The 19,341-nt window shown below is 40.9% G+C and overlaps 1 protein-coding gene and 1 non-coding gene across 5 annotated transcripts in view; one reads left to right on the top strand and one right to left on the bottom strand.

The window, feature by feature from the left end:
* C3H2orf92 (chromosome 3 C2orf92 homolog) overlaps positions 1-19,341 on the top strand; it is a 56,370-nt gene that overhangs the window by 22,949 nt on the left and 14,080 nt on the right. For 3 of the 4 annotated variants that reach the window (XM_065929762.1, XM_065929763.1, XM_065929761.1), the window contains exons 3-5: positions 7,358-7,450; positions 10,027-10,110; positions 16,060-16,152. In XM_065929762.1, coding sequence (XP_065785834.1) covers positions 7,358-7,450; positions 10,027-10,110; positions 16,060-16,152 — 270 coding nt within the window. Of the gene's footprint in view, positions 1-7,357; positions 7,455-10,026; positions 10,111-16,059; positions 16,153-17,140; positions 17,213-19,341 lie in introns of all 4 variants that reach the window. The other variant, XM_065929764.1, reaches the window with a different exon arrangement.
* On the bottom strand, positions 1,880-1,986 carry LOC136165600 (U6 spliceosomal RNA). The gene has a single exon (XR_010662608.1). It is a non-coding gene; the product is annotated as a U6 spliceosomal RNA (small nuclear RNA).

Raw genomic sequence — 19,341 nt, 5'->3', positions numbered from 1 at the left:
TTTAAAATATTTAATCATTCATTCAGTGCCTACTATGTATGTTATATGGAGTTTATTTGTCCAATTATTTTTTTATTCTTTTTAAACCTTTAGTCATTTTATATATTTTTATTTGTTTATTTACTAATTTATTTGGCTGCACGGGGTCTTAGTTGTGGCGTGTGGAATCTTCCATCTGCATCACAGCAGGCAAACTCTTAGCTGCAGCACACAGATTTAGTTCCCTGACCAGGGGTTGAACCAGGGCTCCCTTCATTGGGAGTACAGAGTCTTAAGCACTGGGCCACCAGAGAAGTCCTATTTGTACAATTAGATTCCAAATGTTTATTTTGACCTTGTTAGTTTTGAAGTTAGACCACATTTTACCCCCAAACAGTGCTACTAATAGTAAGCCATTTCCCACATAGGTTCATAAAAAGACAATCACCTTATGCACTTTCAGCTTTATGAGCTATAACTGGTATATAATATCATGTAAGTTTAAGGTGTAAATGTGATGATTTGATACACTTATACATTGCAAATTCAGTAACACCATAGTGTTAGCTAACTCCTCCACCATGTCACATAATAACTATTTCTTTTTTGTTGTGAGAACATTTAAGATCTACTGTCTTGGCCACTTTCAAGTATCTGATATAGTATTATTAACTGTAATGACCACACTGTATATTAGATCCCCCAAACATACTCATCTTATCACTGGAAGTTTGGACTCTGACCTATATCTCGCCATTTTCCCCACCCCTGATTCCTGGCAACCACCATTCTACTTTCTGTTTCTGTGGAGTTTGACTTTTAGATTCCACCTATAAATGAGATCATATAGCATTTGTTTTTCTATCTAACTTATTTCACTTAGCATAATGCCCTCAAAAATCCATTCAGGCTATTGCAAAAGGCAGGATTTCCTTCTTTCTCATAGCTGAACAATATTCCATTGTGTTGTGTGAAAAAAACATATTACCTCTTCTTTATCCATTCATCCACTGACAGGCACTTAGATTGTTTCCATATCTTGGCTATTGTGAATAATGCTGTAACGAACATGGGAGTGCAGCTATCTCCTTGAGATACTGTTCTCGTTTTCTTTGGATGTATACCCAGAAGTGGGATTGCTGAATTAAGGTAGTTCTATTTTTAATTTTTGAGAAACATCCATATTGTTTCCCACAGCAGCTGTACCAATTTACATTCCCACCAATAGGGCACAAGAGTTCCATTTCTACACATCCTTGTCAGCACTTGTTATGTCTTGTCTTTTTGATGAGAGCCATTCTAACAGGTGTGAGGTGACATCTCATTGTGGTTTTGGTTTGCATTTCCCTGATGGTTAGTGGTGTCAGGCACTGTTTCATGTATCTGTTCATCGTTTGTATGTCTTCTTCAGAAAAATGTCTATCCCATTCCTCAGCCCATTTATTTATTTATTTATTATTTTTTTTCATTTATTTTTATTAGTTGGAGGCTAATTACTTTACAATATTGTAGTGATTTTTGTCATACATTGACATGAATCAGCCATGGAGTTACATGTGTTCCCCATCCCGATCCCCACTCCCACCTCCCTCTCTACCCGATCCCTCTGGGTCTTCCCAGTGCACCAGCCCCGAGCACTTGTCTCATGCATCCAACCTGGGCTGGTGATCTGTTTCACCCTAGATAATATACATGTTTCGATGCTGTTCTCTCGAAACATCCCACCCTCGCCTTCTCCCACAGAGTCCAAAAGTCTGTTCTGTACATCTGTGTCTCTTTTTCTGTTTTGCATATAGGGTTATCATTACCATCTTTCTAAATTCCATATATATGTGTTAGTATACTGTAATGGTCTTTATCTTTCCGGCTTACTTCACTGTGTATAATGGGCTCCAGTTTCAAAAATATGGAACGCTTCATGAATTTGCGTGTCATCCTTGCGCAGGGGCCATGCTAATCTTCTCTGTATCGTTCCAATTTTAGTATATGTGCTGCCGAAGCGAGCACCCCTCAACCCATTTAAAAGCCAGATGATAATTTTTTTTGCTGTTGAGTTGTATAAATCCTTTACGCATCTTGGATATTAGCCTCCTAACAGCTCTGTGACTTTGGCGTATTTTCTCCCATTCTGTAGGCTGCCTTTTCATTCTGTTGGTTGTTTCTTTGGCCGTGCAGAAGCTTTTTAGTTTGATGAAGTCTCATATACTAATTTTTGCTTTTTTGTTGCCTATGCTTTTGATATATCCAAAAAATTGTTGCCAAGACCAATGCCAAGAAACTTTTATTCTGTGATTTCTTCTAGATTTTAGAAGATTAATGAACTAACTGGTTAATTTTTCCCGCCTCAGACCTTAGCTGCGGCGTGCAGTGTCGTGTGTTGCAGCTCTTCGTTGCGCTCTCGGGCTTCTCTTTAGCTGTGGCACATGTGCTTCGTCGCCCATGGTTCTAGCAGCCATATAGTTTTAGTTCTCGTGTTTAAGTCTTTAATTCGTTTTGAGTCAAATTTTGTGAGTGGTGTTAGTGATCAAGTTTCATTCTTCTGCTTGTGATTATCCAGTTTTCTCAACACCATTTATTAAATGACTGTCTTTTCCTTGGCTCCCTTGTCAAATATGAGATGACTGTATATGCTAGGGTTTATTTTGGCTCTTGATTCTGTTCCATTGGTCTATGTGTCAATATTTATAATAGTACCATACTGTTTTGATTGCTAGAACTTTATAATGTACTTTGAAATCAGAAAGTGTGATGCCCCTAGCTTTGTTCTTACTTCCCAGGATTGTTTTGGCTATTTGAGATCTTCTGTGGTTCCAAATGAATTTTAGGATTGTGAAAAAATGCCATTGTAATTTTGATAGGGCTTGCACTGAATCTATAAATGGCTTAGGGTTGTGTGGACAATTTAACAATATTCATACTTCTCATCCATCAACACAGGATATATGTCCATTTGTTTGTGTCTTTCAATTTGTTTCATTAAAATCTTGTACTATTCACTGTATAGATAGATCATTTACCTTGTTGGTTAATTTATTCCTAAATGTTTTATTGTCCATGATGCTGTTGTGAATGAGATTTTTTTTCTATATTTCTTTTTCAGATATTTCATTGTCAGTGTATTGAAATGTAACATAATGTTGATTTTGTATCCTGCAACTGTGTTGAATTTGTTGATTAGTTCTAACAGTTGTGTGTGTGTGTAGGTGGAGTCTTTAGAATTTTCTCTATATATGATCATGCATGCTAAATTGCTTCAGTCATGTCCAATTCTTTGCAACCCTGTGGACTGTAGCCTGCCTGTCTCCTCTGTCCATGGGATTCTCCAGGGAAAGATACCAGGGTGGTTGCCATGCCCTCCTCCAGGTGATCTTTCTAACCGTGGGATCCAACCTGTGTCTCTTAGGTCTCTTGCATCGACAGGCAGGTTATCACTAGCGCCACCTAGCAACTGTGAAAATAGAGATGATTTTACTTTTTCTTTTATGATTTGGATGCCTTTTATTTCTATCTCTTGCCTGGTTGCTCTGGTTAGACTTCCAGCACTATGTTGAGTAGGCACGGTAAGAGTGGGCACCCTTGTCTTGTTCTTAATCTTAGAGGAAATGTTTTCAACCTTTCATGGTTGAGTATGGTATTAACTATGTGTTTGCCATATAGAGCTTTTTATAATGTTGAGGTATGTTCCTTCCGTACACGATTTGGTGAGTGTTTTTACTGTGTAATGATGATGTATTTTTTCAAGTGGTTTTTCTGCATTTGTTGAGATGATCATGCAATTTTTGTCTTTCATTCTATTAGCATAATATATCATGTTTATTGATTTGCGTATGTTGAACCATCCTTGCTTCTCAGGGATAAATCCCACTTAATCCCCTTGCTTGATCCTTTTCATTTGCCGTTGAATTCAGTTTAATATTTTGCTGAGAATTTGACATTTGTATTCATTCATCAGTGATATTGGTCTATTGTTTTGTTTTTGTTGTAGTATTCTTATCTGGCTTTGGTATCAGGATAATGCTAACCTCATAAAATAAGTTTGGGAGGGTTCCTGCCTCTTAAATTTTTTGGAACATTTTGAGGAGGATTGGCATTAATTCTTCCTTGTTTGGTAAAATTCAACAGTGAAGCCATCTGGTCCTGGGCTTTCCTTTATTGGAAAGTTTTTGATTACTGATTCAGTCTACTTATTCATTATTTGGTCTATTCAGATTTTCTGTTTTTTTCACGATTCAGTCTTTGTAAGTTTATTGCTAGGAATTTATCCATTTCTTCTATGTTCCAATTTGTTGATATATATAGTTAATAGCGATTTCTTATTATTCTTTGATTTCTGTGCCATCAGTAGTAGTGTCTCCTCTTTTGTGATCTTGAATCTTCTCTATGTTTTTCTTGGTTAGGTTAGCCAGAGGTTTGTCAGTTTTGTTTATCTTTTCAACAAACTGACTCCTATTTCTGGTAAAATTTTCTGTTATTTTTCTGGTGTCTATTTCATTTACTTCTGCTCTAATCTTTGTTATTTCCTTTCTTATTCTAACTTTGGGCTTACCTTGTTTTTCTTTTTCTAAGAACTTAAAACAATTTTTAAAATTATTATTTAAAAATATTTTGGCTGTGCCATGAGGCTCGTGGATCTTAGTTCCCTGACCAGGGATTGAACCTGGGCCCCTGGCAGTGAAGGGCTAAATCCTAACCAACGGACTGCCAGGGAATTCCCCTTTTCTAGTTTCTTGATATGTAAAGTTAGGTTGTATTTCATTTCATTTTATGTCATTTCCACTTTTATGGAGATATAATTGAAATATAGTGCTGTATAAGTTTAAGGTATAGAGCATAATTATTTGATTTACATATATCATGAAGTGATTATCATAAGTTTAGTGAACATCCATCATCTCATAGATACAAAATTAAAGAGATAGAGAAAAATTTTTTCTCTTCGTAAGAACTCTTGGACTTGCCAGGTGGCTCTGTGGTAAAGAATCTGCCTGCCAATGCAGGAGACACAGGTTCCATCCCTGTGTCGAGAAGATCCCGGAGAAGGGAACGGCTCCCCACTTCAGTATTCTTGCCTGGGAGACTCCATGGACAGAGGAACCTGGCGGGCTACAGTCCATGGGGTCTTGAAGAGCTGGCCACAACTGGGTGACTGAGCAAATCTGTGTGTATGTACATACACACACTACATCTTCTTTATCCATTTACTATTAATTGGCACTTCGGTTGTTTCCACGTCTTGACAGTGAACATAGGGGTGCATTTATCTTTTCTAATTAGTGCTTTTGTTTTCTTTGGATCAATACCAAGTGTGGAGTTGCCGGATTGTATGGTAGTTCTATTTTTAATTTTTTTCCCCACACTTTTTTCTGTAATGACTACACAAACTTGCTTTCCCATCAACAGTGTACGAGGGTCCTTTCCTCCACATCCTTACCAACACTTGCTGTTTGTCGTCTTATTTATTTATTTGGCTGTGTTGGATCTCTGTTGCTGCGTGCGGGCTTTTCTCTAGTTACGGCGAGCAGGGGCTAGTAGTAAGCAGGGGCTTCTCACTGTGGCATAGCGCAGGCTCTAGAGCTTTCAGGCTTCACTAGTTGCCTACATGGGCTCAGTAGTTGCAGCTCCCAGGCTCTAGAGCACATGCTCAGTAGTTGTGGCACACGAGCTTAGTTGCTTCATGGTATGTGAGATCTTCCCAGACCAGGGATCAAACTTGTGTCTCCTGCATTGGCAGACAGATTCTTTACCACTGCACCACCAGGGAAGCCCTTGTTGTCTTTTTGACAATAGCTATTCTGACAGGTTGAAGTGATAGCTCATTGTGGTTTTGATTTGCATTTCACTGATGCTTAGTGATGTTGAGCATCTTTTCACATGTCTGTTGGTCATCTGTGTGTCTTCCTTGGGAAAAAAGTCTATTCAGATCCTCTGCCCGTATCTGCTCTCAGGATAGAAGGTAAAGGGGGTGTGGAAGTGCAGCCCCAGCATTACCTTTGCATCCATCTGGAGGTCTAAGAGTCTTCCAGGGTCCCAGGGGTCTTTGGGGGAGATGTGCATGTCCCACTGCCCTCCCTCCTGCCAGGGAGTGTGGAAAGGAAGTGTTTTTCTGAGGTCCGGTTCCTTTAGCTCTGATCACAGTTAGGCATGAAAGGAGGTGAAACTGGCTGGTATTGGAATGCTGTAGAATCTGTGGCAGATATCTTTTTTCTGTCACATACTAACATCTTTGTGTTTTTTTTGTGTTTTATGTCTTTCTTCTTCCTGCATATCATTCCACTTGCGCAGGGTTCCAATGAGCAGAAAACAAGCAATTAATACTAGCTGATCTGGGGGTTCTTTGTTTTTTTTTAGAGTTTTATTGATTGATTGATTTTTGGCTGTGCTGGGTCTTCATTGCCGCGCGGGCTTTCCTTTAGCTGTGGAAAGTGGGGATTACCCTGGAGCTGTGATGTGCAGGCTTCCCTTTGCAGTGGCCTCTCTCATCGCGGAGCACAGACTTCAGGGTGCGCGGGCTTCGTTGGTTGTGGCACCTGGACTCGGCACTTGTGGCTCCCGGGCTCTAGAGCACCGGCTCGGTAGTTGTGGTGCATGGGCTTAGGTGCTCTGCGGCATGTGGGATCTTCCCAGATCAGGGATCGAACCTGTGTCTCCTGCATTAGCAGGTGGATTCTTTACCACTGAGCCACCAGGGAAGCCCTGGGGGTTTATAAGTAAGATGATGATCAGTAGTTTCCAAATACTCGGCCTTTGTTGCATGGTCGTCACACTGGCACTGTGTGTTGAGTGCTTTTACAAATATCGTTTTATTTACTTTTCACAAACATTATACGTGCTCAATGATCATGTGCCCATCCTTCCAGTGAGGGAATTCAAGCTCAAAGAAGTGGAGTTATTTGCCCAAGATCACATCTTGGTAAACAATAAAATCAGGATTTGCTTCTAGGTCTTTGCCAAAAAGGATTTCACTGTGAGAAGCTTTCTGGGAGAGGCATTAGGTTTCAGTGGCAGAAAATGATGTATATCTTGTGGGAACAGGGAAGAGGTTTGTTCTTATAAAGGGACAGCTTGGGGACAGTCTTGGAGGAGGGGAGAATGGCAGCAGCAGGAGCAAGAAGAAAAATTATGACGTTAAATATAATGAGATCTGGGGCAAAATTTGTAGTTGCATATTTACAGAGGGTAATGTTTCCTGAATCAACCATCTAGTATAATCACAAAGAGTCAGAAATGCTTTAGATAAACCAAGCTCCCCTTTTTAAGACAAGGTATTGTATTGCATTTGCATCATTTATTCACCATATTTGTAGACTACTTGATACAGAACAGAATATGCTAATCCTAGACTACTGGTATTAACATGCCTTTTGTTGCTTCACTTGAGATGAAATTCTCCTGCAAGTGTTTTCCAAAGTTCCATTAGAAGAAACAAGAAGAACAGCAGACAGATCAATTACAAGGAGACACATGCAAGAAAGCAAGTATATGTCTTTAAACTCTTAAGTACACATTTTTCTAAAGGCTGATGTACAGGCCAGACCTCATATTATTGCGCTGTGCTTCGTTGCTTTTGGCAGATACTGTGTTTTTACAAGTTGAAGGCTTGTGGCAGCTCTTCACTGATCATGTCTCTTGGTGCCATTTTCCCCAACAGCGTGAGCCCACTTGGTGTCTCTGCATCACATTTTGGTAGTTGTCACGATATCTCAAACTTTTTCATTATGATTGTATCTGTTATGTAATCAATGATCTTTGATGCTATTACTACAATCACTGAAGGCTCAGATAATGGTTAGTATTTTTTAGCGATGAAGTTTTTTAAAATTAAGTACATGATTTTTTAGACAAGGCTACTACACACTTAATGGATTACAGTGAAGACATAACTTTTATACACACTAGAAAACAAGAAATCCTGGTGACTTGCTTTATTATTATATTAGCTTTATTGAAGTGGTCTGGAATAGTTCAACCTGCAATGTCTCAAGATGTGCCTGTATTGTATTATTTTTACTACTCTATCATTTTAGCATTCCTTAAACCCGGTAGGTATGGGGCAAAAACAAATTGAGATATGGAAGAAAGAATCACTGCCTATGGAATTTATGGTCTAAAGTATGAAGAGCCCTGTATTTAGGGGTGATCCCTGAAGTTTAAAAGTCAGACAGGTTCTGTCACTCTGGAGGCTGTTCACGGGACAGGAACTAGACTTTCTAGTGGTGTCCTTTATTTCTGGTAAAATTTGTAATGACTCTTTATTCAGCAGCCCATCATAGTTTAGGGTACATGTGCTCTACTCGCCGGCTTCTGAGAAGGAAGCCCTCCCACATCCCTTCCTATCACCTGCCTCGATTGTAGCCACTGGAAAACATTTGCCCTGGAAGCCGAGCTGATTTCTCTGTTCACACTGATGCTCAAATGCGAAGGCTGAGAGAAAGAAGCTGGTCACAAATGCCCAAAACATGGACATTAGCCCAAATCACACAAGGGACTGAGAAGTCCTTTAAGGTGACACTATGTGCATTAGGATAATATTAAAATTAGGTAATTATTTATTGGGATAAGCCAGGCACGCATGCCATGTTGAAATTGCGAAGCTGTTGGCAAACCTGTTTTATAACTAACAGCCCTCCTGGTGCATTTTATAAGCCACATGATTAAAACAGTGAATTTTGTACTGTGTAATAGTGATGGTGTGTCCCGCACAATATCTTATTACGCCATTGACTGACACTGTGTGTTGAACACATTTTAGAAAGTGCTTGCTTCCTGAAGTGATTAAGTGTGTCTATTCCCAGTAATTCACCAGCGTCTCATTAACAGAGACATGGGCGTTTGTCATTTACTGGATCACAGTAGTCACACTTTAATCGTGTGGCATGCACGAGGTCGGCCTTCCTGTCAATTGCTTCTTTGAGAGTTGAGAGTTGTCAAGTGCACAGATTACCCAGTGGCTGTGCAGATTATAAGGAAACCATGAGAAAACTGGTGTTATCGCTGGTTTTGAGTTAAAAGTTCAGATTCTTGCAGACACTTCATGAATGCTCTGTGGCATGCAGAATAGATGGCTTCTGTGGTCTGAAACACCTTCATTAGGGCACAAATATAGCCTCCCTGATAGGTTTGCCCTCTCCCCAAGGGCCAGAGAAACGGATTGACCTTGATCTTGAATCCAGAAAATGTGTTCAGACCCTGAGACATCACAGCCTTCATTAAAAGAGCTTGATAATATAGCTCAAAATCTCCACAGGTCGCTACAGTCTTTTGGCACAATTAGCTCATGTCCTTGATGTAACCACATGTGGGTCAGCAGAAGTCTTAACACCCATCCATGCTGTCCTAGGGGAGATGGCTGACCCAGTCCATCCCTGTTTGCAACTTCATTTTTTTTTCAGTCCTGAATGACAACTTTAGGAATTCCTTGTGTTTATCAAACAAGTCAAGTCTGGATGACTTCAGGCCCCTAGGCCCCTCCTAAATGTAAACCTACAGTGAGGATCAGTACAGAGTATGCAGGAGGATTGTTCTCTTTCCTCCAAAGCGAGAAAGCATCACATTTCCAGAATGGTCAGACACTGACTGTTGGCCTCATTGCCTGTGGAGGGGAGAGTTTTGGTTGAAGAGCCGCTGAGACGTGTGTCCCTCTGTCTCCGTTCCTCCCACGGCTGAGCGCTGAGGATACCCTTGCTTGGAACCAGCTCTGTTTACTGTCGTCCATCATGGATAATAGCACTGAGTCAGGGTGAGGGGCGAGCACTTTGAGTCTGATGGTCACATTGGTGTATTTCCTTCCCCTCCCCATAGCCCTCCTGTGGTCCGCGTCTTTTCCCTCCAGCCTCAGATGAGAAAGTCAAATCCCACAGAACTTCACTGCCCAAGGTCACACAGTGTTCAAATGTCCTACCAGAACCCAAGCCCAGTGCTCGTCCCCTAGAGCAGGACAAGTGCCGGATGCTCCTCTCAGAAAACCATCCAAGAGAGTGTCAATTTCAAAAGAATCACACACAGATCCAGGAAAAGATTGACTCACAGCCAAGCTTTATTTTCCCGTAGGTTATCCTCCACAAAAGAGCTCAAGAGAAACCGATTTTGCATTGAGTTCAAATAAGCGAGATGAACATTTGGCTAAATTGTTTGGTAGGTATCCCTCCCATGTGAAACAGTCAGGCTGTGTTTGTAGAATCTCGTGCTTATCCGTGGTGGTCTCCCAGATAACCTGTCCCTGCTGCTCTGATGAGAAGGAAAGTGCTTTGCCTTGTGGCTAAAACAGGTTCCCTTGATGCCAGAATCTCAAGAAATTAAGCAAAACATAGAAAATAAACAGCTGAAAGGATTCTGCTCCCTAAAGAGGGTCCCATGTAGCAGCAGCAGGGCCAACCATCTGGGAGCTATTGGAAGTGCAGTGTCAGACCCCAGCTTGGACCAGCTGCGTCACACCAGTCTGGATGAGGTCCCCAGGTGATTTCTGCACATCTTAGAGACGGCAAGGCCTTGAGGCTAAGACAGACTTTCTCCCAGGTCTTCAGCCCTAACTGAGCATGAGAATCTCCTGGGAGATCATTAAAAAAGAGACAAGTGATCAGGTTACTTGGGGTGGGATGAGATGTTTGCATCAGTAGTTATTATAGCTCTCCAGGTGATTCTAGTCTGGTACTTATTGATCTCTTCCAAGCTCCCCTGTAACATTTGAGAAAAACCAAGGCCTAGGTAGAAGATGGTGGGGGTAGGAAGTTCTAGGAATACATCTCTTAACCAAAGCTACACCTGATCTGAGAAGAACTATCTTAAGCAACTAATCTGGAGCATAAGCTATCAATTGAACACTTGTATTGTCCTGAAAAAGCTTGATGAAGAGACTAATGAATTTTAGTGAATTTCAGTGTTCCATTTAGAATCTACCATTCTCCACCCTCCAGCCCCACGGCAGGTAACCAGGTGGTTGGCAGCCCACATTGGCAGTGTGCTTGCTGGTGCCAGAATAGGCAATTGGGAACCTTGTCCTTCAAAAATTTGAGTGTATGTTGATCACTGCCTTTGATCACTGAGGGGTGGCACTGAGGCTTGTCGGTGTTTCACTTTCATGACCTGAAGAGGCCTCCAAGAAACTCTCTCAAGGATTAAAGAGATGGTGTTTTTTGTTTTTCTCCTTTTGAAATACAGACACTTAAGGAAACCTTTGTCAGGTCGCGGAGTGACAGCAGACATAGGGAACTGGAAATTCAGAACCCATACACAATAAGGAATTCACACTTTGCCAAAACAGTTTGGAAAAGCCAAACTAAGCCTTAGCCAAACTAAGGCTGTAGCCCTTGAAAGCAGAAATTGGCCATCCCTGAGGACTGGGAGAAGTAGATTTCCAAATTTACCAAAATATAATACTCAGCATGTTTAACTCTCAACAAAAAATTTTACAGAACATACAAAGAAACAGGACAGAATGGCCCATTTACAGGGTAAAAAAAAGAAATGGATAGAATTCATCCCCGAGGAAGCCTAGAAATTGGAATTATTCATCAAAGATATTAAATCAACTATCTTCCCTATGTTTAATGAGTAAAGGAAATGATGGACAAAGAACTTGCAGAAATCAGGAAAACAATGTTTGAACAAAGTAGAAGTATCAATAAGCAAATAGAAATTATAAAAAAGAGCCAAATAGAAATTCTGAAGTTGAAAAGTACAGTAACTGAAATGAAAAACTCCCTGGAGGTATTTGACAGCAGATTTAAGCAGGCAAAATTAAGGATCCTTAACTTTGACCTGGGGCACTTGAAATAATCTCTGAGAAGGAGAAAGGAAAAGATGAACTGAATACAGAGGGCACAGGGGACCATGAGACACCATGAAGAGCACCAGCATCAACTCACACATCTTAGAAGTCCCAGGAGGAGAGGCGAGCAGGAGACAAAAAATGTCAGGAAGCAATGCTCTAACAAAACTTCCCAAATCTGATGACTATTCATATCCAAGATGCTCTACAAGCTCTGGGCTGGGTAAATGGAAGAGAGCCATGCTAAGGCACATTAGAGTCAAACTGTTGAAACCAAAAGACAAAGAGAATCTTGTGAACATCAAAGAGAGAAGCAACTCATTATGTACAAGGGATCCTCAATAAGATTAATGGCTGAAAATTAATTTTTCAACACAAAAATCTTGGAAGCCAGAAGCAGTGGTATGACATAATTGAAGTCCTAAAAGAAAAGTACTGTCACTCAAGAATTCTGTATCTAACAAAACTGTTCTTTGATCATGGAGGAGAAATCAAGACTTTTCCGGATAAACATAAGCTAAGAGATCTGCCCTGATAGAAATATTAAAGAGAGTGCTTCAGAGTGAAATGAAGGAATACTAGACAGTAACTCAAAGCCATAAGAAAAAAATAAAGAACACTGGTAAAGGTGACTATACAGGTAAGTATAAAAGCCAATATTGTCATTTTGACTTGGTTTGTGACTTTTCTCTTTTTCTAGTATGATTTAGAAGACAAGTGCATAAAACAATCTATGTAATAGATTTATAACAAATATTTGTGACATAGATTTATAGCAAATCTATGTTAATAGGCATGCAATGTCCATAGATGTAATCTAGGATAATAACATAAAAGAGGAGGGATGGAAATGTATTAATATATGAGCAGTATGTTTGTATGTTATTCAAACTAAGTTGGTACTTTAAACTAGGTTGTTATAAGTTTAACATCTTAATTGTGATCCTCAAGGTAAATATGAAGAAAATTTAAAAATACAGAAAAAGGTATAAAGGAGGCAATCAAAATGTAACATTGCAGAAAACCAAAAAACTCCCAAAGAAAAGTCATAATGGAGGAACAGAGGAATAAAAAATATATAAGTGGAAACAAATAGCTAAATGGCATTAGTAAATTCTTCCTGATCAGTAATCATATTAAATGTAAATGAATTAGATGCTTATTAAAAGGCAGAAAATAGCAAATTGGATAGAAAAAGAGGCTCTCTTTGCTGTCTACAAGAGACTCACTTAGGGTAAAAGGATACAAAGAGGTTGAAAGTAAAACAATGGAGAAGGTATTCCATGCAAGTGTTCACCAAAACAGTATAGCTGGAATGGCTAAAAAAAGTAGGTTTCAAGTAAAAAAGTTTACAAGAGACAAGGAAGCACATATATTGATAAGAATTTCAGTACAGAAAGAGGACATAACAGCTATAAACACATATGCACACAGCAACAGAGCCCGCAAATATTTGAGCCAATAATGGACAGAATTGAATGAAGAAATAATTCTACAATAATACTTGGAAACTTTAGTATCCAAGTTTAAATAATAGATAAGACTATATAATCAATAAAAAATAGAATACTTCCCTACTATAAGCCAATTAGACCTAACAGACTTATACAGAACATGCCACCCAACAACAGCAGAAAATACATTCTTAGCAGTTTCACATAATATTCTCCAGGATAGACCATATGTTGGCCACAAAACAACTCCTGAATACATTGAAAAAGATTAAAATCATATAAAGTATCTTTCCTGATCACATTAGAATGAAACTAGAAATTTATAACAGAAAACTGGAAAATGCACAAGCATTGAAAATGAAACAAAGAAAAATTGAAGAGGAGGGAATACTTTCTAACTCATTTTAAAAGGCCAGTATTACCCTGATACCAAAGCCAGATAGAGACACTGTAAGAAAACTACAGAGCAATATCACTTGTCCATATAAATGCAAAATTCCTCAACAAAATGCTAGGAAACCAAACCCATCATCCTATTAAAAGGATTATACACTAGACCAAGTGGGATTTATTCCTGGAAGTTAAGACAGTTCGGGCTTCCCATGTGGCTCCCTGGTGCAGAGGTAAAGAACCCGCCTGCAATGCAGGAGACGTGGGTTCGACTCCTGGTTTGGGAAGGTCCCCTGGAGAAGGAAATAGCAACCTACTCCAGTATTCTTGCCTGGGAAATCCTAGGGACAGAGGATCCTGGCTGGCTACAGTCCACAGTGTCACAAGTGTCCCATGAGACTTAGTGACTAAACCACCACCAAGACAGTTCAACATAGGAAAATCAATCAATCAATGTAACATACTATTATACATTAACAGAATGAAATAAAAAACCACATGATCATCTCAACTGATGCAGATAAAGCATTTCAGGAGTTTCGGGTTTGCCCTTATTCCTTGTGTGAGATAAGGATCAATAATTCTGGCTAATTGATCATTGGTAAGTGACCATGATTGAATGATTGAGTAGATGCAGATAGCTCTTGGAGTCAGTCTGTCCAGGCTTTCAGAAATTCCCATCTAGGAATGAGAGCACATTTCTCTTCTTAGCAGCTCCCCTGTGTCTCTGAATCCAGCCCCGCATGTGTGAAAGGGGAATGGGTACATCTGAAGATGGTGTCTGGTGCAGAGTTTGGAGGAATCCCATCACCCCCTTGGGTCGACTGACATGCCCACTGCCAGGCCAGTGTTGACCTTGGCATTGGTGGGCCACCAGTAAACTTGCCAGAGTCTCTCTGAGCAATCGTTCAGGAACTGGTAGGTCATTGCATTCATCAAGGAAGGGGCTGTGAGAACTCCCCATCTTGAATGGATGAATGTGATGGCTAAACTTTGTGTCCTTATTGTAAGCATTTAGTCCATCAGGTGAGTAGACCCCTCATCAATGTGCCAATGTACCAACAACTCTTGAAAAAGGATTCAGAATATACACAAAATAAACTGAATTTGTGATAACTATTTTCTGTGGCTTTGCAAAGTCAACCTAGAAGGACAAACAAAGCTGCTGTCCCCAGGGAAAAGTAGAAGACTGAAAATTTTTAAAAGGGAAGGAGAGAGACTTCCCTGGTGGTCTAGTGGTTAAGAATCTGCCTTGCTATACATGGGACACGGGTTCAATCACTGGTTGGGAAACTAACATCCCACATGCCGAGGAGCAACTAAGCTCATGCTCCCCAACTAGAGAATCTGCCTGCCGCAACTAAGACCCAATGCAGCCAAATAAATAAATAAATATTTTTTTAAAAATAAGGGGACTTCCCTGGTGGCGGATAAGAATCCACCTGCCAGTGCAGGGGGCATTTTTGATCCCTGCTCCGGGAAGATTCCACATGCCGTGGAGCAACTAAGCCCATTCACCACAACTACTAAACCTGTGTTGCAGCTACTGAAGCCTGCATGCCCTAGAGCCCGTGCTCCCCAATAAGAGAAGTCACTGCAGTGAGAAGCCTGTGCACCACACCAAAGAGTAGCCCCTGCTCGCTGCAACCAGAGAAAGCTCTTGAGCAGCAACAAGGACCCAGCACAGTCAAGAATAAATAAATAAATAGTTTAAAAAGGGAAGTGTGTTAGTCACTCATTCTTGTTAAACTGTTTGTGTCCCCCATGGACTGTAGCTCGCCAGGCTCCTCTGTCCATGGGATTCTCCAGGAAAGAATACTGGAGTAGACTGCCATTCCCTTCTCCAAGGAATCAGCCCAACCCAGGGATTGAACCCAGGTCTCCTGCATTGCAGGCAGATTGTTTATTATCTGAGCCATCAGGAAAGCCCTAAAAATGGAAGGAGAAATGCAGATATTAAAAAAAAAAACAACTGTAACATGAAAAATTAGGAACAGTTTATAAACAGATTTCTTTTAAAAAAGCTTTTTATACACAGAGGTTTTTGTGGCTTAAAGATCTGTTTTATTTTTACCCTCCAGACTTCACCCATTGTTGTGGGCTGTCCTAGGGAAAGTGTCAGAGGTGGGTCAAAATGACAACAAGAATAAGAAGGAAAATTATGACACTCCATATTATGAGATTTGGGAGAAAGTTTCTAGCCACATATCTTTAGTGGACAATTTTTACTGCCCAGGACATCTAGTGGAATCAAAATTTTTCAGAAATGATTTATGTCATTAAAAGTTCCCTTCCCAACAGAAAGACTTTGCGAGTGTAATTTCATATATTTGTTGAGTTTGTATTATTTAGTCACTGTATTTACAGAGAAAAATTGTAAAACTTTTTACAAAAATTTTTTTACAAAAAATTTTTACAAAAAATTGTAACACCACTGCTGATATGAATACGCCTTTATTTACTTCTCTTGAGATGAAATTCTACAGCAAGTATTTTCCAAAGTTCCATTAGAAGAAACAAGAGCAGCAGCTGGCAGATCAATTACAAAGAGAGACACAAAAGAAAGCAAGTATACGTGCTTAAAACTCTGAGTGTGTGTTTTTCTGTTGGCTTATATTCTGTGTTGTAGGCACTGTGCTATCATCTTACCATTCTTTAGAATAGCTACTTGTGCGGCAAAGACAGATTGAGATGTGAAGGAAAGAACTGTCTGAAATCCCCTTTATAAACCTCCAAGATGAAAGTGTGACTGTCCCCCTGTTTGGGGGAAATCCCTCAAGTTCATGGGTCAGACAGGTTCTTACTTTCTGGAGGCTGTTCAGAGGACAGAGACTGGAGTTGCAAATGGTGTTTACTGTTTCTCACACCCAGAGCCCTGAGAGGCATAATAACTTTCTGCTGAACACGCTTTGTACTTCCGTGTGTGTGACATGTCTTGAGGGTAATCCCAGCCCTGGGTGAGAGCTGGTGCAGTCATTAGGCCTTATTCCATGGATAAGATCAAGGACAAAAATCACTTGCCCTAGGGACATCCCTTTAAAGCAGCTTCATAACATTATTATTTTTGAAGGAACACTTTGAGGATTAGGCAGATCACAGGTCACAAGGATGGAACTGTGTGTCAGGAACTGCCAGCAGAGCAGCAGAGCAGTGAGCACTGTGTTGAAATTTTTGCGTAAAGATGTGAACTTCGATTTCTGAGGTTCCATTCCCATGGCCTCTGCAATCAGCAACTGGCTGATGCTTCTCTCCACAGTGACATACAAACTTCCAAACATACATTTCTAAGTACAGTTTGCTTTCTATATTAGCATTTCAGCCCTGGATTGGGAGCTGCTTGGGATTAGTAGATGCAGACTAGTATATATAGGATTAATAAAAACAAGGTCCTACGGTACAACGCAGGGAACTATATTCAATATCCGGTGATAAGCCATAATGGAGAATAATATGAAAAATAATTTAAAAAACACTGAAAATATGGGCCTAAGGTGCTTTTAAGGATGTACTGATAAATTTTTAAAAATTTTTTTCATGTGTTTCATCATCACAGGAGCAACCGTTGATGGGAATTCTCATGAACCAGAACTTTTCTTTGATAGCACAGACAGAATGTCCAATAACGGTAAATGCAGATGGATAAAAGTGGAGTTAGGGGTCAGTAAGTAATACGTCTTCCTTTTGCCCAAGTTCAGAACAAAGTGTGATATTAAGCTAAAGCCCCAGCAGATGGCGCTCAGACCATCTTCTCCAGGAATACTTGGCTGGCTAATGGGGTGCTTCACCTGAAGCTAGGAGGGGTGCTGTGATCACTCGTAAGGTTTAGGATGCACTTGCCTTCTTCAGTTCCCCCCACGAGAGATGTGGCTTTTGTAAAATTCATAGCATAGAGGAGCAGATCAAAATATCTGCTGTCTGCAGAGAGAGAGAGGTAGAGAGCTAGAGAGAGACGGAAGGAGAAAGGAGCCAGTCACAAGCACCTGAATCCTCCCAAACTTACCAGTGAAGTCCCTCCCCTACCCCGGGGGGCAGGGCTAGTGAGGGGCTGAGCACTTCCTGGAAGGGGTACCCAGAGGCCTCTCTCCATCCCTTCAGAGGATGTGCAGACTCATCTCAGATCCAATTAGGATGAAAGCAAACAGGATGAAGACAGGATAAGGAACTAGAATCTCATGCAGCATTTCTTCTCTTGACAGATTTAAAGATTTAAAAGGAAAAATAAGGACTTCCCCTGGCAGTCCAGTGGTTAGGCTCAGCACTTCCATTGCAGGGGGCACAGGTTTGATTCCTGGCCAGGGAACTAAGATTCCAAAAGCTGCGTGGTGCAGCCAAGAAAGAAACAAAAACAAAAAAGGTCAAATATGTCACTGTCTGAGCTGGCAACTCTGTAGGCTTTTCTGGGCGCAGAAATAGAAACTAGGTCAGTGGTTCCCAATCCCAACTATGCATCAGCCACAGGGAAGAGGCTGTGGAATGGAAAGAGCTTATTAAATATCCTTCTTCTGGGACTTTCCTGGTGGTCCGGTGGTTAAGACTCCATACTTTGATGCAGGGGACAAAGGTTTGGTCCCTGGTCAGGGAACTGGGATTCCCACATGCCATCCCCCACCCCCGATCCCCAGCCAAAAAAAAAAAATCCTTATTTCCAGAAAATAGAAAGTGTTAGTGGCTCAGTTATGTCTGGCTCTTTGTGATCCTCTGACCTGTAGCCCACCAAGCTCCTCTGTCCATGGGGTTTTCCCAGGCAAGAATATTGGAGTGGGTTGCCATTTCCTTCTCCAGGGGATCTTATTTCCAGAAGTGACCAGGAATCTCTAGAAGTGGAGTCCTGGTTCTGCACATCTTTTCATATTCTCTGAGTGACTTGGCTTCAGTCAGTCAGACGCCAGCCCCTGGCATTTGGAACCATTGGCTTAGATGGTTTTTGAAGATAAATTTACCACAGAATTCTCTTTAAAATAGATAGTTCTAATATCCCTGAATTTGCCCTACACATTTTCTTCTGTAAATTGCATGATAGTCATAAATTAGATATGGTCAGGCATCTCTTTGGTATCTGGGTCTCCACTGAAAGAAGCGAGAAGATGTCTTTGTGCTGAGGACCACACATGGGCGAGAGTGGCTTTATCAACACAGTCTGCACCATCCCATTCTTCTGTGACATGACTACCCAGTGTCCCTTTTAAGGACGCCCGGAAGAACTTTTAGGCAAAAGAGTTTCACGGACACCACACTGAGCAGTAATTTGCCATTGCTCGTGACTAATCCTCACATTTTCTCACTAGACCAGCTGCCCGGTATTCCCAGGGCAAGACCTCCTCCTGTCTTCTGCTGAGTGGGCTCCACCCATGCTGCTGATGTGCTGGAAGCATTACCAGTGGAGAACAGTGAGGGCAGCGTTTTCCTCTCAAGTAATTGCCGTGTGAAAGAATTGGCAAGTACAGCCACTGGCAGCGAGCACTTGCTGCCTCCCTGTTATGACGCAGGAGGGGGCCAGGAGTCCCTGGTGCCCAATTGAGCTTGGTCCCCTGGGAAAAATGTGCCGCCCCCCTCAGGCCTTTGCGGCATATCCCTACTGGTCTTGTTGGTAGATTTCAACTTTTGCATATTACCAAAAATGACATCACCTCTAAAACTTTCGATCGATCATCAGCTTTATTGCTTTTTCTCCTTGAGAGGAGCTTGACAGGATGTTTGACCACTTTCTAAGTACAAAATGGACTTATTTTCCTCTCTCTTCCCGGATCCCCAAGG

The sequence above is a fragment of the Muntiacus reevesi genome, chromosome 3 (genome assembly GCF_963930625.1).
Source record: "Muntiacus reevesi chromosome 3, mMunRee1.1, whole genome shotgun sequence".
NCBI classification, from domain to species: Eukaryota; Metazoa; Chordata; class Mammalia; order Artiodactyla; family Cervidae; genus Muntiacus; species Muntiacus reevesi.
This window is presented reverse-complemented; position numbering and strand designations above follow the sequence as displayed.